The 25,217-nt window shown below is 54.3% G+C and overlaps 2 protein-coding genes and 1 long non-coding RNA gene across 4 annotated transcripts; all 3 read left to right on the forward strand.

Annotated features, from left to right (window-relative positions):
• Nucleotides 1-542: 542 nt before the first annotated feature.
• Nucleotides 543-14,256, forward strand: ttc17 (tetratricopeptide repeat domain 17). The gene is made up of 25 exons (XM_068757175.1): nt 543-707; nt 997-1,086; nt 1,153-1,322; nt 1,429-1,540; nt 1,981-2,112; nt 2,182-2,291; nt 2,368-2,515; nt 2,578-2,717; nt 3,691-3,851; nt 5,677-5,789; nt 5,898-6,034; nt 6,127-6,255; nt 6,330-6,486; nt 6,566-6,637; nt 9,148-9,372; nt 9,547-9,739; nt 11,682-11,816; nt 11,928-12,208; nt 12,298-12,433; nt 12,543-12,663; nt 12,819-12,978; nt 13,058-13,141; nt 13,277-13,396; nt 13,470-13,613; nt 13,728-14,256. Exons 1-25 carry the CDS (start codon nt 543-545, stop codon nt 13,857-13,859), a joined length of 3,567 nt encoding a protein of 1,188 aa, XP_068613276.1. The 3' UTR covers nt 13,860-14,256.
• Nucleotides 14,257-17,424: 3,168 nt separating this feature from the next.
• Nucleotides 17,425-19,661, forward strand: LOC137918228 (uncharacterized). Its single transcript, XR_011106686.1, has 2 exons — nt 17,425-19,028; nt 19,162-19,661. It is a non-coding gene; the product is annotated as an uncharacterized lncRNA (long non-coding RNA).
• A 1,144-nt stretch (nt 19,662-20,805) lies between these two features.
• hsd17b12b (hydroxysteroid (17-beta) dehydrogenase 12b) lies at nt 20,806-24,974 on the forward strand. Of its 2 annotated transcripts, XM_068753233.1 has the most exons (11): nt 20,806-21,150; nt 21,449-21,495; nt 21,610-21,685; nt 22,231-22,338; nt 22,525-22,589; nt 23,106-23,150; nt 23,444-23,478; nt 23,587-23,668; nt 23,845-23,910; nt 23,988-24,137; nt 24,470-24,974. In XM_068753233.1, the coding sequence occupies exons 1-11, from the start codon at nt 20,973-20,975 to the stop codon at nt 24,575-24,577; spliced, it is 960 nt and encodes a 319-aa protein (XP_068609334.1). In that variant the 5' UTR covers nt 20,806-20,972; the 3' UTR covers nt 24,578-24,974. The 2 variants fall into 2 exon arrangements, with proteins under 2 accessions (XP_068609334.1, XP_068609409.1); XM_068753308.1 differs by lacking the exon at nt 23,106-23,150.
• The last annotated feature ends 243 nt before the right edge of the window (nt 24,975-25,217 follow it).

Here is a 25,217-nt window from a genome sequence, read left to right on the forward strand (position 1 = left end):
ACCCCAACCCACCTAACCCTAACCCAACCCACCTAACCCTAACCCAGCTCACCCACCCAACCCCCAACCAATGGAGTCATTTGATACTTTATTACGTCATCCTTGTCCCAGAAACAAGCCATCTTCGCTGGCTGAGCTGTGCTAACGCTAAGGGCGTGTTTTCAGGTTGAAACAGCTCAACAATGTACCTTTGTAGTAGTTCATTAGAGAGCTAAAACTACAACCTGAGAACACCGACGAGCAATGATTAGCATGACGTCAGATGAGCTAACACTGATGATGCGGAACAAGCCCAGTCTGCGTGCTACCTCTGCTAGCAGCTAATCAGCAAGAGGCCGAAGTAAAGCCCGGGCAATGCACCTGTCCGGCACTCACCTTCGCCTGACAAACGTCTCAAACTTGCCGTTCCGATAGAATTTCCTGTTTTTTGTCGAAACGTCACCGACGTTGAAGCGGTCCGTTTCTGGCGGGCGAGGGAACGAGCGCCGCCGCCTGGCCGGAGGTCAGACGCCGCGAAGAAGAAAACATATTCAGACAGAAAAATGGCGGCGCTCAGGAAAGTCTGGTCTGAGTTCTGTCGTGTCAACAGTTCGCGAAAGCCGTCGTTACCGGGGAGGTTCGTCCTCCTCCTTTGTCTTCTCGTCGCGGAGTCCGGGGGGGCCACGACCCACTGGGTGGTCACGGAAGACGGGAAGATCCAACAGCAAGTAAGACTGCCCCGCTACGGAGCTCCGTGACCTGCTGACGGTGACAGCTATTATTGTTAGCATAGCCTAGCCTAGCATAGCATGCTACCGGGGACGTTCTGCTATGTGTTTAAAACTGCGGGCTGTAGTGCACGCGGAACGCAAGGCGTGGACGGTGAAAGTGCTTCGTGCGTGTTGAGTGACGTCATTGGCCCGCTTATCAACACGGGGCTCTGTTTGGCACGGATAAACACGTCATCGTTCACGCTGTCACGCGGACCAGCTGACCCAACCGTTGTTTTGGTTTCAGGTGCATTCACCTTTGAACCTGAAGCATCCGCATGACGTCGTGATCTTCATGCGACAGGATGCTCGCGTGGACTACCTGAAGAAGCTGGAGGTGTGTCTGAGTTAGCATACGTAGCACCAGGTTGCTATTTGTGACTGATCATTGATCGTTGAGCAGAAGCAGCTCGTGGCCCAGAAGATTCACATCGAGGAGAACGAGGACAGAGACACGGGGCTGGAGCAGAGACACTACAAAGAGGACCCCGACTGCGTGATGGCGCAGGTGCCCCTTGGAGACCTGGACCTCTATGACGGCACTTTCATCTCCTTGGAAAGCAAAGACATTCGGTTTGTTCTGCCAGCACTGTTTTAGTAATGCAGGTGCATCAACCGGTCTGTTCTGGTTCATCCCCCTGAAACAGGTGTCAAGTGTCACGTTCTTGTTCTCCTGTAGGCCTGAAGATCATGTGGATCCTCGTTCTGCTACGCCGCCAGATTTAGAAAAGCCCGATTGTGCAAAAGTCTTCGAGCTACCTTACAGTATCCATGCGTTCCAGCATCTCAGGGTGAGTGCAGCGCGGCGCATGCTAACGGGCAGTATCCATGCGTTCCAGCATCTCAGGGTGAGTGCAGCGCGGCGCATGCTAACGGGCACCTGTTCTCAGGACAGTGACAGCCCCCGACAGATTTACTTTTGATCTGAACAGCAGTTCAGTATTGAGCAGCGGTAAGAGGATTAATGAATGAGGCGAGGGGGCGGAGCCTCCACAGCTTCTCTTTTAGAAGCAGTAATGAGGAAAAGGAACTGCAGCGTTAGAAAAGTTAGTATCTCTCTGGAAACGAATGCAACTACATTTTGTAGTTTATGTCGGCTCTGCTTCGTGTGTGTCGGTAATTCCCGACTCGTGTCTTGCAGGCGGGCTGAACCACTGATGTAATAAATATGTTGTTAGCATGGTGCACCAGCGTAAACGTATTCTCCACTACACGTCTGTCTGTCTGTCAGGGCGTGCAGGAGAGGGCGAACCTAACCTCCCCGCTGTTGTCCAAGGACGACCCCGTTTTTAGCTCGCTGTCCCATGAGATGGGTCACAGCATCGATGAAGCGGGCCATCGCATCCATCGGGGCTTGCTGAGGGTGAGTTCCCCGTGAACCCGGCGCTGAATGATCAGAGGAGTTTCATGTTCCCGTGTCGATCGTTCCCAGAACGCCTCGTCCTGGGTGCTGTACAACATGGCCTCGTTCTACTGGCGCATGAAGAACGAGCCTCAGCGGGCGGTGGACTGCGTGCTGCGCGCTCTGCATTTCTCCCCGAGGTACCGTCACACTGACCCGAAGGCCGCTGCAGGTGTTCGGGGTGTTCACGCCCCCATGCCGCCTCTGTGTCGGCAGGCAGCAGAAAGACGTCGCTCTGGTCAACATGGCCAACATCCTGCACCGCGGCCATTTCTCAGCAGACGCTGCTATCCTCGCCCACGCCGCCCTGGACCTCACCTCGGACCTGTTCACCAGTCACTACACCTTAGGCAACATTTACGCTGTAAGTGAAAGGCAGCGTCCTCTGCAGGTAGGGCGCTAGCTAACCATCTGCCCCGGGAACAGATGCTGGGGGAGTACAACCACTCGGTGCTGTGCTACGAGCAGGCCCTTCAGGCCCAGCCCGGCTTCGAGCAGGCCTTGAGGAGGAAACACGCTGTGCTGTGTCAGCAGAAGCTGGAGCAGCGCCTGGAAGCCCAGCACAGGTAGGCGAGCGCTCGCGGCGTGCAGGTAGCCATCTAGATCAGCGTCGATCGCGCGGGCAGATCGCAGGCATTGAAGAATAGCTACTAGCCTATCATCCGTCCTCTTGAGCCGCTGTGACCCCCGGACTCTGGTCGAGGACCCGAGCTTGGAGACGCCGTACGGCCCGGGTGGGCGGGACGACGATTAGCGTCTGACCTGATTAGCGTCAACCTGCTGGTTAGCGCTCACGGTCCAGTTGATATATAAAATACATGTTTGGATGGTGAATCATTTTGACTTGGTGGTCACCAAGGTGAGACGCTCCCTACAACAGCAAGATGGCTTCACACAGCTAGCCCTGAGCTAGCCCTGAGCTAGCCCTGAGCTAGCACTTAGCTAGCCCTGAGCTAGCCCTGAGCTAGATGATAAGGTGAGACGCTCCCTACAACAGCAAGATGGCTTCACACAGCTAGCCCTGAGCTAGCCCTGAGCTAGCCCTGAGCTAGCACTTAGCTAGCCCTGAGCTAGATGATAAGGTGAGACGCTCTCTACAACAGCAAGATGGCTTCACACAGCTAGCCCTGAGCTAGCCCTGAGCTAGCACTTAGCTAGCCCTGAGCTAGCCCTGAGCTAGATGATAAGGTGAGACGCTCCCTACAACAGCAAGATGGCTTCACACAGCTAGCCCTGAGCTAGCCCTGAGCTAGCACTTAGCTAGCCCTGAGCTAGATGATGAGGTGAGACGCTCCCTACAACAGCAAGATGGCTTCACACAGCTAGCCCTGAGCTAGCCCTGAGCTAGCACTTAGCTAGCCCTGAGCTAGATGATAAGGTGAGACGCTCCCTACAACAGCAAGATGGCTTCACACAGCTAGCCCTGAGCTAGCACTGAACTGAGCTAGCCCTGAGCTAGCCCTGAGCGAGCCCTTTGTTGGGTGAACTGTGTGACGGTTGCCTGCTGGAGTTCAGCTCCTTGTGTCACCACCTTTGTAGATCTCTACAGCGAACCCTGAATGAGCTGAAGGAGTACCAGAAGCAGCATGACCACTACCTTCACCAGCAGGAGGCGCTGGACAAATACAAGCTGCTGCAGGAGGAGCAGATTCTACGCAACATTATCCACGAGACCCAGATGGCAAAGGAAGCCCAGCTCGGTAACGTGCAGTAGAACCCAAGACCGATGCTGCGGTTAGCTTGAGCTAACGACCCGACGCCGTTCAGCTGTTAACCCGACGCCGTTCAGCTGTTAACCCGACGCCGTTCAGCTGCTAACCCGGCGCCGTTCAGCTGTTAACCCGACGCCGTTCAGCTGTTAACCCGGCGCCGTTCAGCTGTTAACCCGACGCCGTTCAGCTGTTAACCCGGCGCCGTTCAGCTGTTAACCCGACGCCGTTCAGCTGTTAACCCGGCGCCGTTCAGCTGTTAACCCGACGCCGTTCAGCTGTTAACCCGACGCCGTTCAGCTGTTAACCCGACGCCGTTCAGCTGTTAACCCGACGCCGTTCAGCTGCTAACCCGGCGCCGTTCAGCTGTTAACCCGACGCCGTTCAGCTGCTAACCCGGCGCCGTTCAGCTGCTAACCCGGCGCCGTTCAGCTGTTAACCCGACGCCGTTCAGCTGCTAACCCGGCGCCGTTCAGCTGTTAACCCGACGCCGTTCAGCTGTTAACCCGACGCCGTTCAGCTGTTAACCCGACGCCGTTCAGCTGTTAACCCGACGCCGTTCAGCTGCTAACCCGACGCCGTTCAGCTGTTAACCCGGCGCCGTTCAGCTGTTAACCCGACGCCGTTCAGCTGCTAACCCGACGCCGTTCAGCTGTTAACCCGGCGCCGTTCAGCTGTTAACCCGGCGCCGTTCAGCTGCTAACCCGGCGCCGTTCAGCTGCTAACCCGGCGCCGTTCAGCTGTTAACCCGGCGCCGTTCAGCTGTTAACCCGACGCCGTTCAGCTGTTAACCCGACGCCGTTCAGCTGCTAACCCGACGCCGTTCAGCTGTTAACCCGGCGCCGTTCAGCTGTTAACCCGGCGCCGTTCAGCTGCTAACCCGACGCCGTTCAGCTGCTAACCCGGCGCCGTTCAGCTGCTAACCCGGCGCCGTTCAGCTGTTAACCCGGCGCCGTTCAGCTGCTAACCCGACGCCGTTCAGCTGTTAACCCGACGCCGTTCAGCTGTTAACCCGACGCCGTTCAGCTGCTAACCCGACGCCGTTCAGCTGTTAACCCGACGCCGTTCAGCTGTTAACCCGGCGCCGTTCAGCTGTTAACCCGACGCCGTTCAGCTGTTAACCCGACGCCGTTCAGCTGTTAACCCGACGCCGTTCAGCTGTTAACCCGACGCCGTTCAGCTGTTAACCCGACGCCGTTCAGCTGTTAACCCGACGCCGTTCAGCTGTTAACCCGACGCCGTTCAGCTGTTAACCCGACGCCGTTCAGCTGTTAACCCGACGCCGTTCAGCTGTTAACCCGACGCCGTTCAGCTGTTAACCCGGCGCCGTTCAGCTGTTAACCGGCGCCGTTCAGCTGTTAACCCGACGCCGTTCAGCTGTTAACCCGACGCCGTTCAGCTGTTAACCCGACGCCGTTCAGCCGTTAACCCGACGCCGTTCAGCCGCTAACCCGACGCCGTTCAGCTGTTAACCCGACGCCGTTCAGCTGCTAACCCGACGCTGTTCAGCTGTTAACCCGACGCCGTTCAGCTGTTAACCCGACGCCGTTCAGCTGTTAACCCGGCGCCGTTCAGCTGTTAACCCGACGCCGTTCAGCTGTTAACCCGACGCCGTTCAGCTGCTAACCCGACGCTGTTCAGCTGTTAACCCGACGCCGTTCAGCTGTTAACCCGACGCCGTTCAGCTGTTAACCCGGCGCCGTTCAGCTGTTAACCCGACGCCGTTCAGCTGTTAACCCACATTCTGCACTGGTGAAGCCAAACGAGTGATCAAAGGCTTGACGGGTGCGTTTCCTGCCGCCTGCCCCCCCCCCAGGGAACCATCAGATGTGTCTGCTGAGTCATCAGCAGCGCCGCCTCGCCTGTCCCTTCGACCTGCCTGTTCGCTATCACCGTGGCGACCTTTTTGAACATGTCTATGACGTTCAAGTGAGTCTCTGGAGATAGGAGTGTGTGAGTGTCAGCCGGGAGGCTTCCTCCATGACGGCGGCTCCACTGACCTTTGACCTTCTCTCTTCTGTCTGTCTTTGATCACAGTTTGGGGAGGAGGTGTCGGTGGCGTGTAGCGTGGCTCTGGTGTCTGAGCGCAACGCCAACCGGACGGCAGGCAGCCCCCGGCTCCGTCCCTCTGTGTCCGGGGGCCAAGACGCCACCGCTGCCCTCTGGGGAAGCCAGCCGGGCCACACGCAGGCAAGGACCCGTTGACGTGTGCGTTCAGTAGCCGCCGGTGAGGCGGTGGCGAGCGTAGAACAGCTCAAACCAACGGCGAGGTCTCTCTGTGGGTCCAGACGCTGTTGTGGCCCCAGAGGAGTGACTGCGCTCACGCCTACCCGAGTGTTCCTCCTGCTCACCTGCTGCCGTCTTACTACCTGCCCCCTGAGACGCAGGGCTTCAGGTCGGTGCTCGTTCCTGGCGCTCTGTAGCGGCGCCGCTGCGTTCCACTCAGGTCAGATCTCTCCTCACCCTCAGCCCGGTGGCGGCGCTCCTCTACGGGAGCGGCGGCCCCCCTCAGACCGTGGCTCTGCCAACGTGTGGTCCCGTCCCACAACCATATCCACCCCTCCTGCCCGCCTCACTCGATTGGCCCCTGGAAGAAAAGGAGCTGCCGGACCCCTCTGCCTCCCAGGTGTGTGTCTACCTGGACATGTACTTGTACACAGGTCCAGTGAGCAGTGTGTGACTGGCCTTCCTGTGTGGGGCGTTAGATCTTGAAGCTGCGCAGTGGAGGCTGGACCCTGGAACAGGTGGGATCCAGAATAGCTCAAGCTATGAAACAGGTAAGATGCCCCCCCCCCCCCCCCCCCGCTTCTCAGTGTCGGAATGTTTGTTCTCTACCAAAAAGCCTCAGATCCTCTCCGGCACTCAGTATGTATGGAACCCGTTCAGTAGCACGTATTACAGTACAAGTACAGTCACACAGTAGAGTGTATTACAGTACAAGTACAGTCACACAGTAGAGTGTATTACAGTACAAGTACAGTAGCACGTATTACAGTACAAGTACAGTCACACAGTAGCATGTATTACAGTACAAATAAAGTCAAACAGTAGCATGTATTACAGTACAAGTACAGTCACACAGTAGCATGTATTACAGTACAAGTACAGTCACACAGTAGCATGTATTACAGTACAAGTACAGTCAAACAGTAGCATGTATTACAGTACAAGTACAGTCACACAGTAGCATGTATTACAGTACAAGTACAGTCACACAGTAGCATGTATTACAGTACAAGTACAGTCACACAGTAGCATGTATTACAGTACAAATAAAGTCAAACAGTAGCATGTATTACAGTACAAGTACAGTCAAACAGTAGCATGTATTACAGTACAAGTACAGTCAAACAGTAGCATGTATTACAGTACAAGTACAGTCACACAGTAGCATGTATTACAGTACAAGTACAGTCAAACAGTAGCATGTATTACAGTACAAGTACAGTCACACAGTAGCATGTATTACAGTACAAGTACAGTCAAACAGTAGCATGTATTACAGTACAAGTACAGTCAAACAGTAGCATGTATTACAGTACAAGTACAGTCAAACAGTAGCATGTATTACAGTACAAGTACAGTCACACAGTAGCATGTATTACAGTACAAGTACAGTCACACAGTAGCATGTATTACAGTACAAGTACAGTCAAACAGTAGCATGTATTACAGTACAAGTACAGTCACACAGTAGCATGTATTACAGTACAAGTACAGTCACACAGTAGCATGTATTACAGTACAAGTACAGTCACACAGTAGCATGTATTACAGTACAAATAAAGTCAAACAGTAGCATGTATTACAGTACAAGTACAGTCACACAGTAGCATGTATTACAGTACAAGTACAGTCAAACAGTAGCATGTATTACAGTACAAGTACAGTCACACAGTAGCGTGTATTACAGTACAAGTACAGTCAAACAGTAGCATGTATTACAGTACAAGTACAGTCACACAGTAGCATGTATTACAGTACAAGTACAGTCACACAGTAGCATGTATTACAGTACAAGTACAGTCAAACAGTAGCATGTATTACAGTACAAGTACAGTCACACAGTAGCATGTATTACAGTACAAGTACAGTCACACAGTAGCATGTATTACAGTACAAGTACAGTCACACAGTAGCATGTATTACAGTACAAATAAAGTCAAACAGTAGCATGTATTACAGTACAAGTACAGTCACACAGTAGCATGTATTACAGTACAAATAAAGTCAAACAGTAGCATGTATTACAGTACAAGTACAGTCAAACAGTAGCATGTATTACAGTACAAGTACAGTCAAACAGTAGCATGTATTACAGTACAAGTACAGTCACACAGTAGCATGTATTACAGTACAAGTACAGTCACACAGTAGCATGTATTACAGTACAAGTACAGTCAAACAGTAGCATGTATTACAGTACAAGTACAGTCACACAGTAGCATGTATTACAGTACAAGTACAGTCACACAGTAGCATGTATTACAGTACAAGTACAGTCACACAGTAGCATGTATTACAGTACAAATAAAGTCAAACAGTAGCATGTATTACAGTACAAGTACAGTCACACAGTAGCATGTATTACAGTACAAGTACAGTCAAACAGTAGCATGTATTACAGTACAAGTACAGTCACACAGTAGCGTGTATTACAGTACAAGTACAGTCAAACAGTAGCATGTATTACAGTACAAGTACAGTCACACAGTAGCATGTATTACAGTACAAGTACAGTCACACAGTAGCATGTATTACAGTACAAGTACAGTCAAACAGTAGCATGTATTACAGTACAAGTACAGTCACACAGTAGCATGTATTACAGTACAAGTACAGTCACACAGTAGCATGTATTACAGTACAAGTACAGTCAAACATCCTGTCTCAGAGGAGCATTTCTTGCGGTCTTGTTTACGTTGAAAGTCCTTCGTACATAAATCATCCACAATTAACAATACAAATAAAACTAATATTAAATTACTCCACAGATGCAAAATAACAATGAATTAAAAAGACACATAGTATTTACAACGTAGGTGGACAAAAAGGGGGGGGGGGGGGGTTTGATCCGGAGAGAGTCGTGATGACTATCTCCGTTTCTGTCCCCCTAAAAGGTGTATTTTTAGGGCCGTTTTGAAGGAGGCCAAAGAGGTGCATGTTTTGAGGGCAGGAGTCAAACAGTTCCACCCTTAGGGGGCAGTATTGTAGAAAAATGATTTACCCATGTTAGTCCTATAGGAGGGGGTAACCAGGCTGTTGTTTTGTGCTCCCTTGTGTTCAGTTCCCCCTCCCTCGCTGGCTGGTCCACAGCGAGGGAGCTGTCTTCTGGCGGGCCAAAGGCAACGGCAGCCTCGCCCTGCAGTGTCTCCGCCAAGTGTTGAGTTTGGCTCCTCCTTCTCACCGCCAGTTTGTCCTCACCAATGCAGCTAACCTGCTGCTACGCTACGGCCTGACCACGCACGCCCAAACACTGCTGGAGGAAGCGCTGGCTCTCAATGCATCAGAGGTAAAGGAGGTGGACGGATAATTCCTACGTTATGATTGGTGGAAACGATGAAATTCAGTGTCTGGAGGTGCGTTGACACACCTGGATAACCAGGATAACCAGGATAACCAGCCCCAGGTAAACGGTGTATGACGCTCACACACCTAACCCAGGAGCTGATGTCTGCCCCCCCAGCCTCACACCCAGTTCAGCCTGGTGAGCGTTCACCTGGCCCGGGGCGACGTGACGGGCGCGCTGGCCCGGTTCCGCCAGGCCCTGACGCCGGCCCTCGCTGGCTGCGAGCAGTGCCGCTCCAGCCTGCCGCTGCTGCGCTGCCTGCAGTTCTACCCGTTCCTCTACAAGCTGTCGCAGCGGCAGCCCTGCTCGGGTAAGCATCGACTCCACGCCATCTGTTAGGGGCTGCAGCGTCAGTCATTGTAGCCCCAGCTGAGGCTCGCTAGCCTGAACCCGGTAGCCCCAGCTGAGGCTCGCTAGCCTGAACTCGGTAGCCCCAGCTGAGGCTCGCTAGCCTGAACTCGGTAGCCCCAGCTGAGGCTCGCTAGCCTGAACCCGGTAGCCCCAGCTGAGGCTCTACTAGCCTGAACCCGGTAGCCCCAGCTGAGGCTCTACTAGCCTGAACCCGGTAGCCCCAGCTGAGGCTCGCTAGCCTGAACCCGGTAGCCCCAGCTGAGGCTCTACTAGCCTGAACCCGGTAGCCCCAGCTGAGGCTCTACTAGCCTGAACCCGGTAGCCCCAGCTGAGGCTCGCTAGCCTGAACCCGGTAGCCCCAGCTGAGGCTCTACTAGCCTGAACCCGGTAGCCCCAGCTGAGGCTCGCTAGCCTGAACCCGGTAGCCCCAGCTGAGGCTCTACTAGCCTGAACCCGGTAGCCCCAGCTGAGGCTCTACTAGCCTGAACCCGGTAGCCCCAGCTGAGGCTCTACTAGCCTGAACCCGGTAGCCCCAGCTGAGGCTCTGCTAGCCTGAACCCGGTAGCCCCAGCTGAGGCTCTACTAGCCTGAACCCGGTAGCCCCAGCTGAGGCTCTACTAGCCTGAACCCGGTAGCCCCAGCTGAGGCTCTACTAGCCTGAACTCGGTAGCCCCAGCTGAGGCTCGCTAGCCTGAACTCGGTAGCCCCAGCTGAGGCTCTACTAGCCTGAACCCGGTAGCCCCAGCTGAGGCTCTACTAGCCTGAACTCGGTAGCCCCAGCTGAGGCTCGCTAGCCTGAACTCGGTAGCCCCAGCTGAGGCTCTACTAGCCTGAACTCGGTAGCCCCATCTGAGCTCTACTAGCCTGAACTCGGTAGCCCCAGCTGAGGCTCGCTAGCCTGAACCCGGTAGCCCCAGCTGAGGCTCTACTAGCCTGAACCCGGTAGCCCCAGCTGAGGCTCTACTAGCCTGAACCCGGTAGCCCCAGCTGAGGCTCTACTAGCCTGAACTCGGTAGCCCCATCTGAGGCTCGCTAGCCTGAACTCGGTAGCCCCAGCTGAGGCTCTACTAGCCTGAACCCGGTAGCCCCAGCTGAGGCTCTACTAGCCTGAACTCGGTAGCCCCAGCTGAGGCTCTACTAGCCTGAACCCGGTAGCCCCAGCTGAGGCTCTACTAGCCTGAACTCGGTAGCCCCAGCTGAGGCTCGCTAGCCTGAACTCGGTAGCCCCAGCTGAGGCTCTACTAGCCTGAACCCGGTAGCCCCAGCTGAGGCTCTACTAGCCTGAACTCGGTAGCCCCAGCTGAGGCTCGCTAGCCTGAACTCGGTAGCCCCAGCTGAGGCTCTACTAGCCTGAACTCGGTAGCCCCATCTGAGGCTCTACTAGCCTGAACTCGGTAGCCCCAGCTGAGGCTCGCTAGCCTGAACCCGGTAGCCCCAGCTGAGGCTCTACTAGCCTGAACCCGGTAGCCCCAGCTGAGGCTCGCTAGCCTGAACTCGGTAGCCCCAGCTGAGGCTCTACTAGCCTGAACCCGGTAGCCCCAGCTGAGGCTCTACTAGCCTGAACTCGGTAGCCCCATCTGAGGCTCGCTAGCCTGAACTCGGGCTACGGGGGCTGCCCCTTCCTCATGATTCGTGTCAGCGGGAGGCAAACAAGCAGTTTTGACGCTTGCTCGTTAAATGATGGTGAGCAGCTGAATATTTTGGACTGCTCCTGTGTTGGACGGCGAGTCCAGGAGGATCTCACCTGGCCTGCGTTGAGTCTCACCTGGCCTGCGTTGAGTCTCACCTGGCCTGCGTTGAGTCTCACCTGGCCTGCGTTGAGTCTCACCTGGCCTGCGTTGAGTCTCATGGTGGCTGCAGCTCGTCACTAACCACACATAGCGACTCTCCTGTTACTCCAGAGGGAGCTGCCTGCAGGGACGACCGAGACCTCGGAATTCATCTGGAGGAATGGAATGTTGACGAGCGGCAGGACACGCCCGGCGAGGACACGCCCGGCGAGGACACGCCCGGCGAGGACTCCCTGCTGCTTCAGAGTAAGGCTGGGGTTTCGTGATGCACGATATTTCTTTGGATATTTCTTTGGATCACTTTTCTGAACAGTCCAACGACTCCTCCCCTTCCTCCTCCTCACCGCTGCTCCTCAGAGGTCATACTGGACAGCAATGGATCCGGTGAGGCTGCTTCTGCCTCTGCCTCGGGGACATCCAAGATGGCGACTCCATTGGAGGATGGAGGAGTGGAAGGGGAGGAGGAGTGGCAGCTGAAGGAGGACCTGATGGGAGCGTTTGAAGGTGCACTGGATGTGGGAGGCAAACGGGGGGACCTGCGGGGGATCCGGGTGCTGAAGAACGACCCCGTCATGGGTGGCCGTGCCGGGGGGGGGCCCTGCTTCGGAAACTGTGAGGACGATGACGGGGCGGAGTGGGTGAGCCTTCCCGACCTTCCCGGGATCCTCCGACCGTCTGAGCTCTGGTGTGATCATGAAGCCGAGCCGAATGTTCTCGTTCCCATCAGATCACCTTCCAGGTGAAGAGGGTCAGGAAGTCGAAGGGGGACGGGACAGAAAGCGCTCAGAACGGCGAGACTCTGCCTGGAGGACACTCTGTCTTTGAGATAAGTGGGCCGACCATCCCGTCGCCCGGGCCTTCAGGTACGGCCTGCTGCCGCATGTTATTCCTGTGAGCCCTGGGCTAGCGCCGGGCTAGCGCCGGGCTAGCGCCGGGCCGGCTGACGGAGCTGTGCTCGTGTCTCTGGGCCAGGTCGCTGGAGGGACTACTCGGGTCTGGGCTGGCCAGGCCCAGAGGAGTGCCAGCGGACACGGCGGGTGGACCTGACCGCCGTGGCGAGCACCTGGTTGGCCGTTTCTGCCAAGAACATCGAGTGAGACTCTCGGCCTGTCCTAGGGTTGGGTTAGGGTGGACACCTTCCCCGTTCCTGTGTTGGCGCCCAGCTGGAGGACGTCTTTGTCAAATACCGGTTGAATGAGGAGAACGTTGACGTCCTTGTGTCTTCTGTCCCCTTCGACGTCTCTCCAGCATCACAGAGCATATCGATTTCGCCACTCCTCTTCAGCAACCGACTGTGGAACCTTTATGCAATGCCAACCTAGCTGCCAGCATGCACACCCTGGACCACCTGGTGGGAGTGGCCAACCGCGCCGCCATCCACTACACCGGAGAGAGTCAGCTCCGCGAGGTAGGCCCAGGCCGAGGCGGGGCGGAGAGCGACCTCTTCCTGGGCCTGAAGCCAGTGAACGGTCTTGTTCTTCCTCCAGGTCCTGCAGAACCTCAGTAAGGATAAGTTCTCTCCTCAGTCCTTTGAGCAGGTGGGAACCCGCATCGCCAAAGTCCTGGAGAAGGTGAGGCCTCCTCTTCCTCCTCCTCCTCCTCCTCCTCCTCATCAGCTGCTAGTGAACTACTAACCTGCTGAGATCACATCTGCGTCGTGAGCCGGATGTTGACGTGGACCCTGATGGTTCTGAGTGCCCCTGCAGAATCAGACGTCGTGGGTGTTATCCAGCATGGCCGCGCTGTACTGGAGGGTTAAAGGTCAAGGCAAGCGAGCCATCGACTGCCTGCGGCAGGCCCTCCACTACGCCCCCCATCACACCAAGGCAAGTCCCCCGTGGTGTCGACCCGCTCGCTCTGTAGAACTCTAGAAGTCTCTTTCTGTCACCTGTGAACCAGGACGTTCCCCTCATCAGCCTGGCCAACATCTTCCAGAACGCCCGGCTCTGGGACGACGCCCTCACGGTCGCCCGCATGGCCGTGGAGATCGCCCCGCACTTTGTGGTGAACCACTTCACCCTGGCCAACGTCTACATAACCATGGTCGGTCCCGTCCGGAAGGTTCTGCAGCAGGCTCGGGCTGGTTCCGGTGTTCTGGTCAGCTAGCGACGGGAGTTGTGTTGTCATGGTGACTGACCTGCTGTTTCCTGACGACAGGAGGAGTTTGAGGAGGCCATGGTCTGGTACGAGTCCACTTTGAAGCTGCAGCCAGAGTTCGCCCCCGCCAAAGACCGGCTGAGGACCATTCAGTGTTACCTGCTCACCAAGAGGGACCGCCGTCAGCCCTGAACCAGCAGCAGCAGAACCCGGACCCTCATCTGGAGAAACCAAAAGCCTTTATTGTCGTTATGCTAACATAATAAAACCGTCGGCTTCAGGAAGGTCTTCCATCTGAGCTCCGGCTTCCCAAAGAATCCCGTTTGAGACGCAGCACCTCTTCTGATCCAATCCCACACGGCTCCCCAGTTGACCCTGACCCTGCAGCAGCGCGTCCAGAGTGGACGTCAGGACTGTCCCAGGAGATCCAGAAGCTGCACAGTATGAGTTTGAGTTCTCAGCATCGTTCCTATTTATAGGAGACCTGCAAACGGAAGTATGCTATTAGCTATTAGCTTCCTAGCATAAGGAGCTTGTGTTAAGGCACGTGGGAAGTGGACTCTGTGTTGTACAGCATTAAAGGCGGTGTGTGGATTTCATCCATCCCAGGCTCCATCGGTTCTTCCCTCTGGGGGGGGTTCTAGGTGTCATTTTGGAGCTCAGCCTCATGGTGGCGCCATCTCACCGTTTAAGATGCTCCTTTCACCAGCCACAAGGTGCATCCGACGCTTTTACAGAACGGATGTTAGTGATGACGAGGCTGCAGCTGGGAATCAGGCCACGCCTTCCTGCTCCTGAGGCTCGGTTCGGTCCAAAAGGCCCGTCGCAGCTTCATGGTGACGTTTGCTCGGCAGGAACCATCCGCCGTAAGAGAAGACCGGGTCACGAGGGAAGAGATCAAAGGCGCAACTTCTTTTTCGTTTTGACCTTTGAATGAGAGACGTGGCTCAGGTTCTGCTCTCAGAACCTGAACCACGTCTCTCATTCAAAGGTTCTGCTCTCAGAACCTTTGAATGAGAGACGTGGCTCAGGTTCTGCTCTCAGAGCGGTCAAACAGGAACCGGATCAGTACCGGCTGCCGTCCCCCCTTTGATGTGAAGAACTAAAAATAGAAGCCTGCAGGAGCTGGAGAGAACGCTCGGTTCCGTTGGGCCCAGACCCGCTCCTCTGTTTGGGGATGTTTCTCAATGAATAATTAACTGGAGGCCATTTTGGATGCGCTGCAGAAACGTGTGTGTGTGTGTGTGTGTGTGCGTGCGTGTGTGCTCGACCAATTGAGTGTTTTCAGACTGATGGGACACGCACTCAGACGGCTTTGCCCGGATGAAGAGTTTCAGGGCATCATCATCATCATCATCATCATCACGTTTCATTCGTTGTCTTCCCCCCCCCCCCCCCCCGTTGCCCCCCCCCAACATGAGCCAAAAGATAAAAGCTTCGTTCTCATTTTGGTCAAATCGAGATGTTCAAAACGAATTCCTGAATCCAGAGAGGGAGCCGATGAAGGTGTGTTCACAGTGCACGTAGGAACCGGGTGCGCGCTCCACCTCCAGGTGCAGCTCTGACCGACGCCCGGTCCGTCCCGGAAGCTTCCCCGAGCAGCGGAACCCGCAGCGCCATCGTGTGGAGAGATAAAAATAGCACCACGGTTCCGTTAGGACGCGTTTCAGCGTCCTGGGGACCGAGCCCCCACCTCCCGGTCCAGCTGGGGGGGGCACATGGAGTCGTGTTGGGTCCAGTTACTGGTTCAAAATGAGACCCGAGTTATGCGTAAAATAAACGCTTTTATCGACGCGAACCGGAGCAGCTCCCGGTTTCTACCGTTCCGTTAGTCAAACACTGGCCTTCCCGGTCAGGAGCTCCGTGCACGTTAGTCTCCACCTGACACGCGCCCCACGCGGGGTCCGCGGGTCTGCCCTATTCCTTTCGTGGACGCGCTTCAGCGCAAGCCATGAATTAACCAAATCCGAATTCTGCTCGTCCACAGCATCATTATTAGGGAGATGCTGTCGTGCATGCGCATATATCGTACAGGGAGGGGGGAGCGGGAGCACGCGCAAACGCCGCACGCTCGAAATTCCTCCAGGAACCTCTGAGCGTTTCTTCTTTCATCACGCACGAGCTAAAAATAGAAACGGGGTTGGCTCGTGATCCATAAATAGATGGGGGGGGGGGGGGGGCATCACTGCTATAAAAGACGCACCGTCCACGAGGACAGCGCGTGCACGGCTCCTTTTTGTGGTACTTTTGAAGCGAGGCTGCGACGGTGGGTGATCCGGTGAGTGAACCGTTCTCCGGTGAGTTCTCCGGTGGGTGAACCGTTCTCCGGTGGGTGAACCGTTCTCCGGTGAGTGAACCGTTCTCCGGTGAGTTCTCCGGTGGGTGAACCGTTCTCCGGTGAGTTCTCCGGTGGGTGAACCGTTCTCCGGTGAGTGAACCATTCTCCGGTGGGTGAACCGTTCTCCGGTGGGTGAACCGTTCTCCGGTGAGTGAACCGTTCTCCGGTGAGTGAACCGTTCTCCGGTGGGTGAACCGTTCTCCGGTGAGTTCTCCGGTGAGTTCTCCGGTGAGTGAACCGTTCTCCGGTGGGTGAACCGTTCTCCGGTGGGTGAACCGTTCTCCGGTGGGTGAACCGTTCTCCGGTGAGTGAACCGTTCTCCGGTGGGTGAACCGTTCTCCGGTGAGTTCTCCGGTGAGTTCTCCGGTGAGTGAACCGTTCTCCGGTGGGTGAACCGTTCTCCGGTGGGTGAACCGTTCTCCGGTGGGTGAACCGCTCTCCGGTGAGTGAACCGTTCTCCGGTGGGTGAACCGTTCTCCGGTGAGTGAACCGTTCTCCGGTGGGTGAACCGTTCTCCGGTGAGTGAACCGTTCTCCGGTGGGTGAACCGTTCTCCGGTGGGTGAACCGTTCTCCGGTCTTTCTGCAGCCGTGATTCTCACACATGCTCTTAAATCTGCAAACGCACGCGCAGCAGCGAACGCGACGGTCGGACGAGGCGCACAGAAACGCGCGGTCACGAATGTTCTGTGTGGACGTAAAGGGAATCACCCTGTGCCTTCATTAGAACCTGGATGTGAAGGTTCCGTGCCTTCATTAGAACCTGGATGTGAAGGTTCCGTGCCTTCATTAGAACCTGGATGTGAAGGTTCCGTGCCTTCATTAGAACCTGGATGTGAAGGTTCCGTGCCTTCATTAGAACCTGGATGTGAAGGTTCCGTGCCTTCATTAGAACCTGGATGTGAAGGTTCCGTGCCTTCATTAGAACCTGGATGTGAAGGTTCCGTGCCTTCATTAGAACCTGGATGTGAAGGTTCCGTGCCTTCATTAGAACCTGGATGTGAAGGTTCCCTGCCTTCATTAGAACCTGGATGTGAAGGTTCCGTGCCTTCATTAGAACCTGGATGTGAAGGTTCCGTGCCTTCATTAGAACCTGGATGTGAAGGTTCCGCGCCTTCATTAGAACCTGGATGTGAAGGTTCCGTGCCTTCATTAGAACCTGCTGTGGAGCTGTCCTCTGGCGCGGTGCTGATCCGGCTTCAGGCGACGCTTTCAGAGCGTTTTACGGTTGTGAATCCTCCGTTCTCATTGGTCGGCTCAGATTATCGTGGTTTTTACGCAGCCTCAGAAACGGCTCCGGTGCCGTTTGATGCGTTCCCCTTTTGTCTCGAGTCGTGACTGCGGCGCGTGCTGGTCCGTGACGTCTGGCGACAGATGGGGAGACGCGTCCACAAATGAAAAGCGAGCAGGGGGGGGGGGGGGGGGATGAACTCTTTGTCCATCGTGGTAACGCCGCTTTTTAATCACAAGGCTGTGTTGATGCCGCCGAGTCCGTTCATCCATTCAGTTACAACCGAATCGGGACCTCAGGAGTCCCTGATGCGGAGCACTGGTCCCCCACGGATCTTGCTTCGTGGCTTTGGGGACCTCAGGAGTCCCTGATGCGGAGCGCTGGTCCCCCACGGGTCTTGCTTCGTGGCTTTGGGGACCTCGGGAGTCCCTGATGCGGAGCGCTGGTCCCCCACGGGTCTTTTTGCGGTCTGGGCTTGCTGGGTGAAGCTGAGTCTGGAAGCCCTTACCCCAAAAAGCATTCGTGGAGGACACGGACGGCTGACGGAACCGGCGCCGCGCGTGAGAAGAGCTCCTCCCTTGCGTGGCGTTCCTCTAGGCATCGCCTGCCTGTCCAGCTGTTCACCTGCGCCCCTGAACGCACCTCCGCGGTGTCACTGGGATAAATAAAGTCGTTTTGTGATGAGTTTCATTTTGCAGCTTTAGAGACGTTTCTGTTGGAGACTGTCCTCTTCTCTATTTTTAGCTGCACCTTCTTCTCATTCTGCTGACTGAACATTTATGACGCCCTTTAATTCCCTCAGGTGTTAGAATCCTTCGGGATTCTGGGGTTTGGATTCTTCTGTAAATAAAAAACGATGCAGAAATCTTCGCTTCCACATTTTGATTCCATTTGACTTTTTGCTGAACTCTTCTCTCGATTTCCTGCTTTGTGTGAACAGAACAAAATACAAGGTGGAAGAATTCCCTGATCCCAGCGTTCCCTCTGAGCCGGGGTCTGTCTGTCTGCCTGCCTGTCTGCCTGTCTGTCTGTCTGCCTGTCTGTCTGTCTGCCTGTCTGTCTGTCTGCCTGTCTGTCTGTCTGCCTGTCTGTCTGTCTGCCTGTCTGTCTGCCTGCCTGTCTGCCTGTCTGTCTGTCTGCCTGTCTGTCTGTCTGCCTGTCTGTCTGTCTGCCTGTCTGTCTGTCTGCCTGTCTGCCTGCCTGTCTGCCTGCCTGTCTGTCTGTCTGCCTGTCTGTCTGTCTGTCTGCCTGTCTGTCTGTCTGCCTGTCTGTCTGCCTGTCTGCCTGTCTGTCTGCCTGCCTGTCTGTCTGTCTGTCTGCCTGTCTGTCTGCCTGTCTGCCTGTCTGTCTGCCTGCCTGTCTGTCTGTCTGCCTGCCTGTCTGCCTGTCTGTCTGTCTGTCTGTCTGGAGACAGCAGGAGATCAGACTCCGACCAGGCGGGAAAACCGTTAAAGAGTTTAATTGTTCCTTTTCATTCCAGCGTGAATCCCTCCATCACATCGTTGAGTGGAACCTTCTTCCTCTTCCTCCTCCTCCTCCTCCTCCTCAGGGCTTTCTGTGATGTTCTTTTTTCTTTGGTGCATTTGTTCACATCCTTCTTAGGTTGTCTTTTATTAAAGTTCTTTCATGTTCAGTGAAATGTACAGACCATCCTTTACAGTCGACAGTTCACAAGACAGTGATGCCGGAATATCACGACGCACCTGTAAACGCACTTACCTGTGCTGCTCCTGCATTCACCTGAAGCAGAGAGGCGTGAGATCGAGTCAGCAGGTGTTCACCTGGAGACACAAGGTGTGTTCTACGCTGGACCCTCACTCGATCCAAACTCTCAGGGTTTGTTGTGTTCTTGTTGTGTGTCCCGTCTCCTGGAAACTTAACGTGTGTTACTTCATCGTTTCTCTTCTTGTGTCTTTTATCCAATCAGAGATCGTTCTCAAGGTAAACAACTTTACATCCCTTCATCAGCAGCGTGTTCACCGGATCTCCATCGTCTTCTCTGTCTCATGTGGAATCGGGCCGGCCGGTTCTGGCCTGCAGCTGATCAGCAGCCGGTCCAGTTACGTCCAAGATGTTCTTTAATTTAAATTTCATTCAAGTTCCTTTGAAAGCTGAGAGCCAGCGGCTTCGACTCCTGTTTACCATGGCTGCGTTTCTATTTTTAGATGCCGGCACGCTCTTATGTAACGCTCACTCCGCTGCTGTCTGCTCCACTTGGCTGAATGGTATAATGTGTGTGTGTGTGTGCGTGTGTGCGTGGTCACATTCACATGTGTTCAAACTTGTCAATGAATGGATAAGAAAGCAGAACATCTGTTATGTAAGCAGCTGGAAAAAAAATCAACAGCAAACTAACAGACACAAAATTCAGAGGCTGCTTTATTTTAAATAAAAATGACATTTATTAAAGTATAATTGCAGTCACTAGTTGTGTTAATGGGTTTTTCTTGGTGCAGTGATCGAGCCATATCAAGAGTCTGCAGGATATTTTCATGAAGACAATAGAATATGTATAATGTATTCTGCAGCAATTAAAAAGTCATTAAAATACACTGAGGATATAAACATGGTCAATTAAGGCGCCGTCTTTTAACTGTACACATTAATATACTATTGAGTAACTGTCTGTCAGTGTAAAAGGTAGTAGTAGTAAATGGTTACTACAATACAAGATAACATATCTCTGCCAAGAAGCAACCACAGGATGTAATTTAACGTCAGAGCTTGTCCAGAAATAAAGAGAATATATCAAAGCAGTAGAATGGAAACAAGCAAACTAGAAACATTTATTATTAATGTGGATCCGATGACAGCGGAACCGTTCTGTTTTTAGCGTGTTGCTGAAGGCGTAGGAAAGTGTTAACCAAACTCTATTATCTTAATGCTATAGGCTAAGCACAATAATAGCAGCTGGGATTTAGCTGGGATTAGCTGGGTAAGGTTGCACCAGGTACACAAAGTAATACGTTAAGCTTCATGAAAGAAATAGAATTTGAGAAATTACTGTATGTTTATTGTGCCAAAAGCAAGAAAAGGGGCAAAACAAAAATGTTTGCCTTTTTTGGGGACTCTTTTGTGGAATAAAGATAGTGTGGGAATGAAATACGTATTGCAATTCTTTATTTTTATTTAAAAATATTATTTTCAAAACTATATTTTAAAGATATGTAAATGAATGCATTTGTTCGATTTATGAAGGTCACATATTGTACAATGAAAGGTAACTTTTATTGAATGTTTTACATATTTAATGAGCTTTTCTTCTGCCTGTTTTGGTTTGAAGTGGATTCTTATGTAGATTAAAATAAAACAAATAAAAGTGAACTGAACTGTTAACGGTTGTGTTTCTGCTACATCGTTAGCCTAACAGCATCATTGCTGAAGTCTCAGGCGATGGAAAAGACTCCGTTTGTAAATACTGTGGTTCACCAGTAGGTGGCAGTCATGCTCTAATTTGTGACAGTCTGCCCTTAAAACAAGAAGAAGAAACTCGGCCAATCACGGTCGACAAACTACTGACGCGGAAGTCAAAGGCGGAAGTAGCATCCCGAATCATTCGTGGGGCTGCATTGTAGCCTGCGCGTTAGAGATTAGAGTCCAGGTGAGGTTATTCTAGGTTAGCGTCCAGGTGAGGTTATTCTAGGTTAGCGTCCAGGTGAGGTTATTCTAGGCTAGCGTCCAGGTGAGATTATTCTAGGCTAGCGTCCAGGTGAGATTATTCTAGGCTAGCGTCCAGGCATGCCGTCCAGCGGAGAAGCGGCGCTGCGGCTCCTGGAGACGCCGCTACTGTGGCTCGGGGCTCTGACCGCGGCCTGGCTGGCTCTGTGCGGCGTCTCCCGCCTGCTGCGCGGGTTCAGGGTGTGGGTGCTCGGCAACGGGCGCCTCGTGTCGCCCACTCACCTGGGCAAATGGGCAGGTGAGAAGAGGCTTTATTTAAGACGCATCTGGAAAGAACAGAAATGTCTGGACGGTTCTTTATTCCCGGACTTGGAGCCGAATGATAAATGTTATCTGATATGCTGATCAATATGTTTTTACTCGTGTTGTTGTTCCTGCTGACCTCGAGGTCGTACTGGGTCGCGTTGTGCCGTGCTGGCTGTCCGCCCCGCCCTCCATCCCCTCTGTTATATTTAGCTGGGGGGGGGGGGGCGTTCAGGCTGTCCTCTCGCCCCCCCCCCCTGTTTACGTCTTTCTTCCTGTCTCCGTTTCTCTAGTTGTGACCGGAGCCACCGATGGGATCGGCAAAGCTTACGCAGAGGAGGTAGGAATTCATGGATAGTTGCTCCGCCCCCAGCGCTACCTTGATGCGTTTAGATGAGGGCGGAGCTCTGAGCGTGAGAATTGAACTCGGATGTTTGCTGCTCTTTACTTGCAGCTCGCCCGCAGAGGCTTCGCCATCGTGCTGATCAGCCGCACTCAGGAGAGGCTGGACGACGTGGACAGAGCCATCGGTGAGTGGCGCACGCCGTCGACGTCAAAGTGTGGCGCGCGCCGTCGACGTCAAAGTGTGGCGCACGCCATCGGTGAGTGGCGCACACCATCGGTGAGTGGCGCACGCCGTCGGTGAGTGGCGCACGCCATCGGTGAGTGGCGCACGCCATCGGTGAGTGGCGCACGCCGTCGGTGAGTGGCGCACGCCATCGGTGAGTGGCGCACGCCATCGGTGAGTGGCGCACGCCGTCGGTGAGTGGCGCACGCCGTCGGTGAGTGCCGCACGCCGTCGGTGAGTGCCGCACGCCGTCGACGTCAAAGTGTGGCACACGCCATCGGTGAGTGCCGCGCGCCGTCGACGTCAAAGTGTGGCGCGCGCCGTCGACGTCAAAGTGTGGCGCGCGCCGTCGACGTCCACCTGGAGAAACTGAATCCGACCAATCACATGAAGGCGTCCTCCTTCAGGGGTTCCTTTCCAGGTGTTTCGTGTCCTTCCTGAATCCTTGACCTCGTTTTTCACCGCTGGATGCAGAATGAAAACGTTTAACCCCGTGTGTGCCCTCAGCCAGCAAATGGGGCGTGGAGACCAGAACCATCGCAGCGGACTTCAGCGCCGTCGACATCTACGATAAGATCCGAGACGGACTTGCAGGACTGGAGATCGGAGTTCTCGGTAGGACTGCAGCTGTATTGATCGGGCGGCTGTCCTGAAGACGGCAGGAATGCAACATGATCTTCTGCTATGGAGGTTTCTCACACCAGCCCTCTGCTGCCCCCCTAAGACGGGAGAGAGGAATGACCGTCTGACCTCGCCATCGCTTTACGTCGTTATTCTGTCCTTCAAATCTTTGTCTTACAGTGAACAATGTTGGAACATCCTATTCTTACCCTGAATTCTTCCTCGACGTTCCCAATCTGGACGACGTAAGTTCAAGGATTTTACCGTCCTGATAGAGATGATTGTAAGATTAACAATTAAGATGAAAGGGACGGACTGATGTCCAAATAAGAGTAAGATCTTATTCAGCTGGCGGCACAACCTCCCTCGGGTGTGTCATGTAGCACTTTATGCTAACCGTAGCATCATAGGCTACCAAGGGACGGTGGGAACAGCGCAACCTGCTGGACTGATGTTTGAAGCGTTTCTTCTGACGTGTACGACGCGCCGGACGGAGCAGCTCATCTCTCTCTGCGTCGCCGCCATGGAAAGACGATAAAGGCTTTTTATTCCATTAAAGAAAGAGCTTCTAAAAGCATTGGTCGAACGCTACGTAGCATCACGCGTGCTAACGCTGCTCTGAGCTTTTTGCCCCCTGGTGGCTTTGCAGCGGTGCGATCAGAGTGATTGATCGATCCGGCTCCTTTAAGGCGTTTGATAATTGGACGGTTTCGCGTGTCGCTTTGGAGACGCGTTGAAGGAAGTGTCTTCCCCTCTTTCAGTTCATCGACAGCATGGTGAACGTCAACATCACGTCAGTGTGCCAGGTGAGTGCGCTCTGAGCGGACACGGAGGGGGCGGAGCCTTTGATGGCTGCTGTGCGTGTGTGCGCCAGTGAGACTCGGTTCGACGCGGAGGCGGACCCGTCTTTGTTCGTTCCTCCTCTTTTAGCTTCTAGTTTGTCATTCAGTATATTTTTCATCGCCTCCCTCTGTCGTTATCGTTGATCGTCTTCTGAATGCCGACTCCTCCCCCGCGGCGTCCTCAGCCACGCACGCTGTTGAACAAACGTCCCGTTCTGCCGTCTTTCTCTTATTCCTTCTGATGCCGTGTTTTCCAGATGACTCGTCTCGTCTTGCCCCAAATGGCAGAGAGGTGAGTTTGAAGCGAGCAGTTTGTGACCACGCCAGTGAACCTGAAAACCTCAACGCCACAACGCAAACCACCGCTTTGACCTCGAGCTGTAAACTCTCCTGTCTCCAGGAGGAAGGGTGCCATCCTCAACATCTCCTCGGCCAGCGGGATGTACCCCGTCCCCCTCCTGACCGTCTACTCGGCCTCCAAGGTAGCCGAGCTCGTCCTCCTGGACCTGGACGTCCAGCTAAGCTAGCTTTAGCTATTTGAGCTTTAACCGTGTTTAGCTTAACGCTCAATGAAGCGATCATCTCATTAACATGGGGAGCGTGCACGGAACCTGTGCACGTACGTCTACTCGTTCTGAGCTGCTTTGATGTTTCTTAGGCATTCGTGGACTTTTTTTCACGAGGACTTCAAGCCGAGTACAAGAGCAAAGGTGTTGTCATCCAGGTAAACGGCGAGCCCCTGGACCGAGGCGGCGTCAGGACAAACAGCTGATTGATTTCTGTCACCTGATCTCCCACCAGAGCGTTCTGCCCTTTTTTGTTGCCACAAAGTTGAGTAAAGTCCGACGGGCCACGCTGGGCAAGCCCAGCCCGGAGCGCTACGTCTCCGCCGAGCTCGGCACCGTGGGCCTGCAGACGCAGACCAGCGGCTACCTGCCCCACGCCATCATGGTGAGTGAGCCAGCAGGTGTTCTCCACCGGCTCACATTACTCTGTGCTAAGCTACAAATTGCTATGTAAACGGGCCAATCAGGAGCAGCCACGCGGCGTCCTCCCGGTATTCCGTGAGACCGTGTAGAGGTCGGAGAACTCGTCTAAACGAGGGAAGCGTCTCGGTGGTGATTCGTTTACACGCCTCCATATTGTGTATCCTGTGTATTAATACACACAGCAGTACCGCCTTCGTTCAGCCCGGGCGTGTCCGTTTCCTCGATGGCGAGCTGGAGATGAAGCTGGCCGTCCATCGGTCAACGTCCCGCCGTGTCGTTTCCGTCCCCCTGCAGGCCTGGGTGACGACCGTGCTGCTCCCGGCGCCGCTGGTCAGCAGCTACATGATGGGAACCTTTTTGTCCCAGCGCGCCCGCCACCTCAAGAAGAACAAGCAGGGGTAGACGGACCTCGGCGCCACCGGGACGGACCAGCATCCCGCCCGTCCACATGACCCCGGAACGCTCCGTGTGTCTCCGGGCATGGGGGGACGTTCCAGCTGCTCACTAGAACCTGCCATCCAGACCAGACCGGGCTTTCCTTCCTTGCTGTGAGGCTTTTGGACGCGAGGACACGGCGGTCCACGCGGGGACACGGCGGTCCACGCGAGGACACGGCGGTCCACGCGAGGACGCTCCGTCTCCGGGGCAGATGCACGTTTAGGAAATCTGTTTTGTTTGTGATGAATTCTATCTTGGTTGATTCTACCTGCCCCCCCCTCCCCCCCCCCGGGTTGTCCTCGACGCTGACCTGCATGCTGGATTTGTCCCTTCAGACATCAATAAATGTGTCGTCGTGTTATCGGTCTCTGACTCCTTACCTCAGTTCTCTGGTCACCGTAGCAGGGAAAGACAGAACCCAGCTTGACCCACCGGGGGGCGCTACCAGTGCTGGCCTACGACAGCATATTGATGATTGTATTGATTAACTATAAGCTTTGTTAAAAAGGAAAGTCTTTAGTCTACCCTTGAACATAGAGATGGTGTCTGTCTCACGAACCAATCAGGGAGCTGATTCCACAACAAAGGAGCTGGATAACAAAGC

Source organism: Brachionichthys hirsutus, chromosome 1 (genome assembly GCF_040956055.1).
Source record: "Brachionichthys hirsutus isolate HB-005 chromosome 1, CSIRO-AGI_Bhir_v1, whole genome shotgun sequence".
Lineage (NCBI taxonomy): Eukaryota > Metazoa > Chordata > Actinopteri > Lophiiformes > Brachionichthyidae > Brachionichthys > Brachionichthys hirsutus.

Excerpts from the sequence above, each read along its gene's own strand:
- ttc17 (XM_068757175.1), top strand. The coding sequence starts at position 543 with ATGGCGGCGCTCAGGAAAGTCTGGTCTGAGTTCTGTCGTGTCAACAGT. Across the intron at positions 3,852-5,676 it reads GGCAAAGGAAGCCCAGCTCG|GGAACCATCAGATGTGTCTG; the intron begins GTAACGTGCAGT and ends CCCCCCCCCCAG. Across the intron at positions 9,373-9,546 it reads TGGCTCTCAATGCATCAGAG|CCTCACACCCAGTTCAGCCT; the intron begins GTAAAGGAGGTG and ends CTGCCCCCCCAG.
- hsd17b12b (XM_068753233.1), top strand. The coding sequence starts at position 20,973 with ATGCCGTCCAGCGGAGAAGCGGCGCTGCGGCTCCTGGAGACGCCGCTA. Across the intron at positions 22,590-23,105 it reads ACGTTCCCAATCTGGACGAC|TTCATCGACAGCATGGTGAA; the intron begins GTAAGTTCAAGG and ends CCCCTCTTTCAG. Across the intron at positions 23,911-23,987 it reads GCAAAGGTGTTGTCATCCAG|AGCGTTCTGCCCTTTTTTGT; the intron begins GTAAACGGCGAG and ends ATCTCCCACCAG.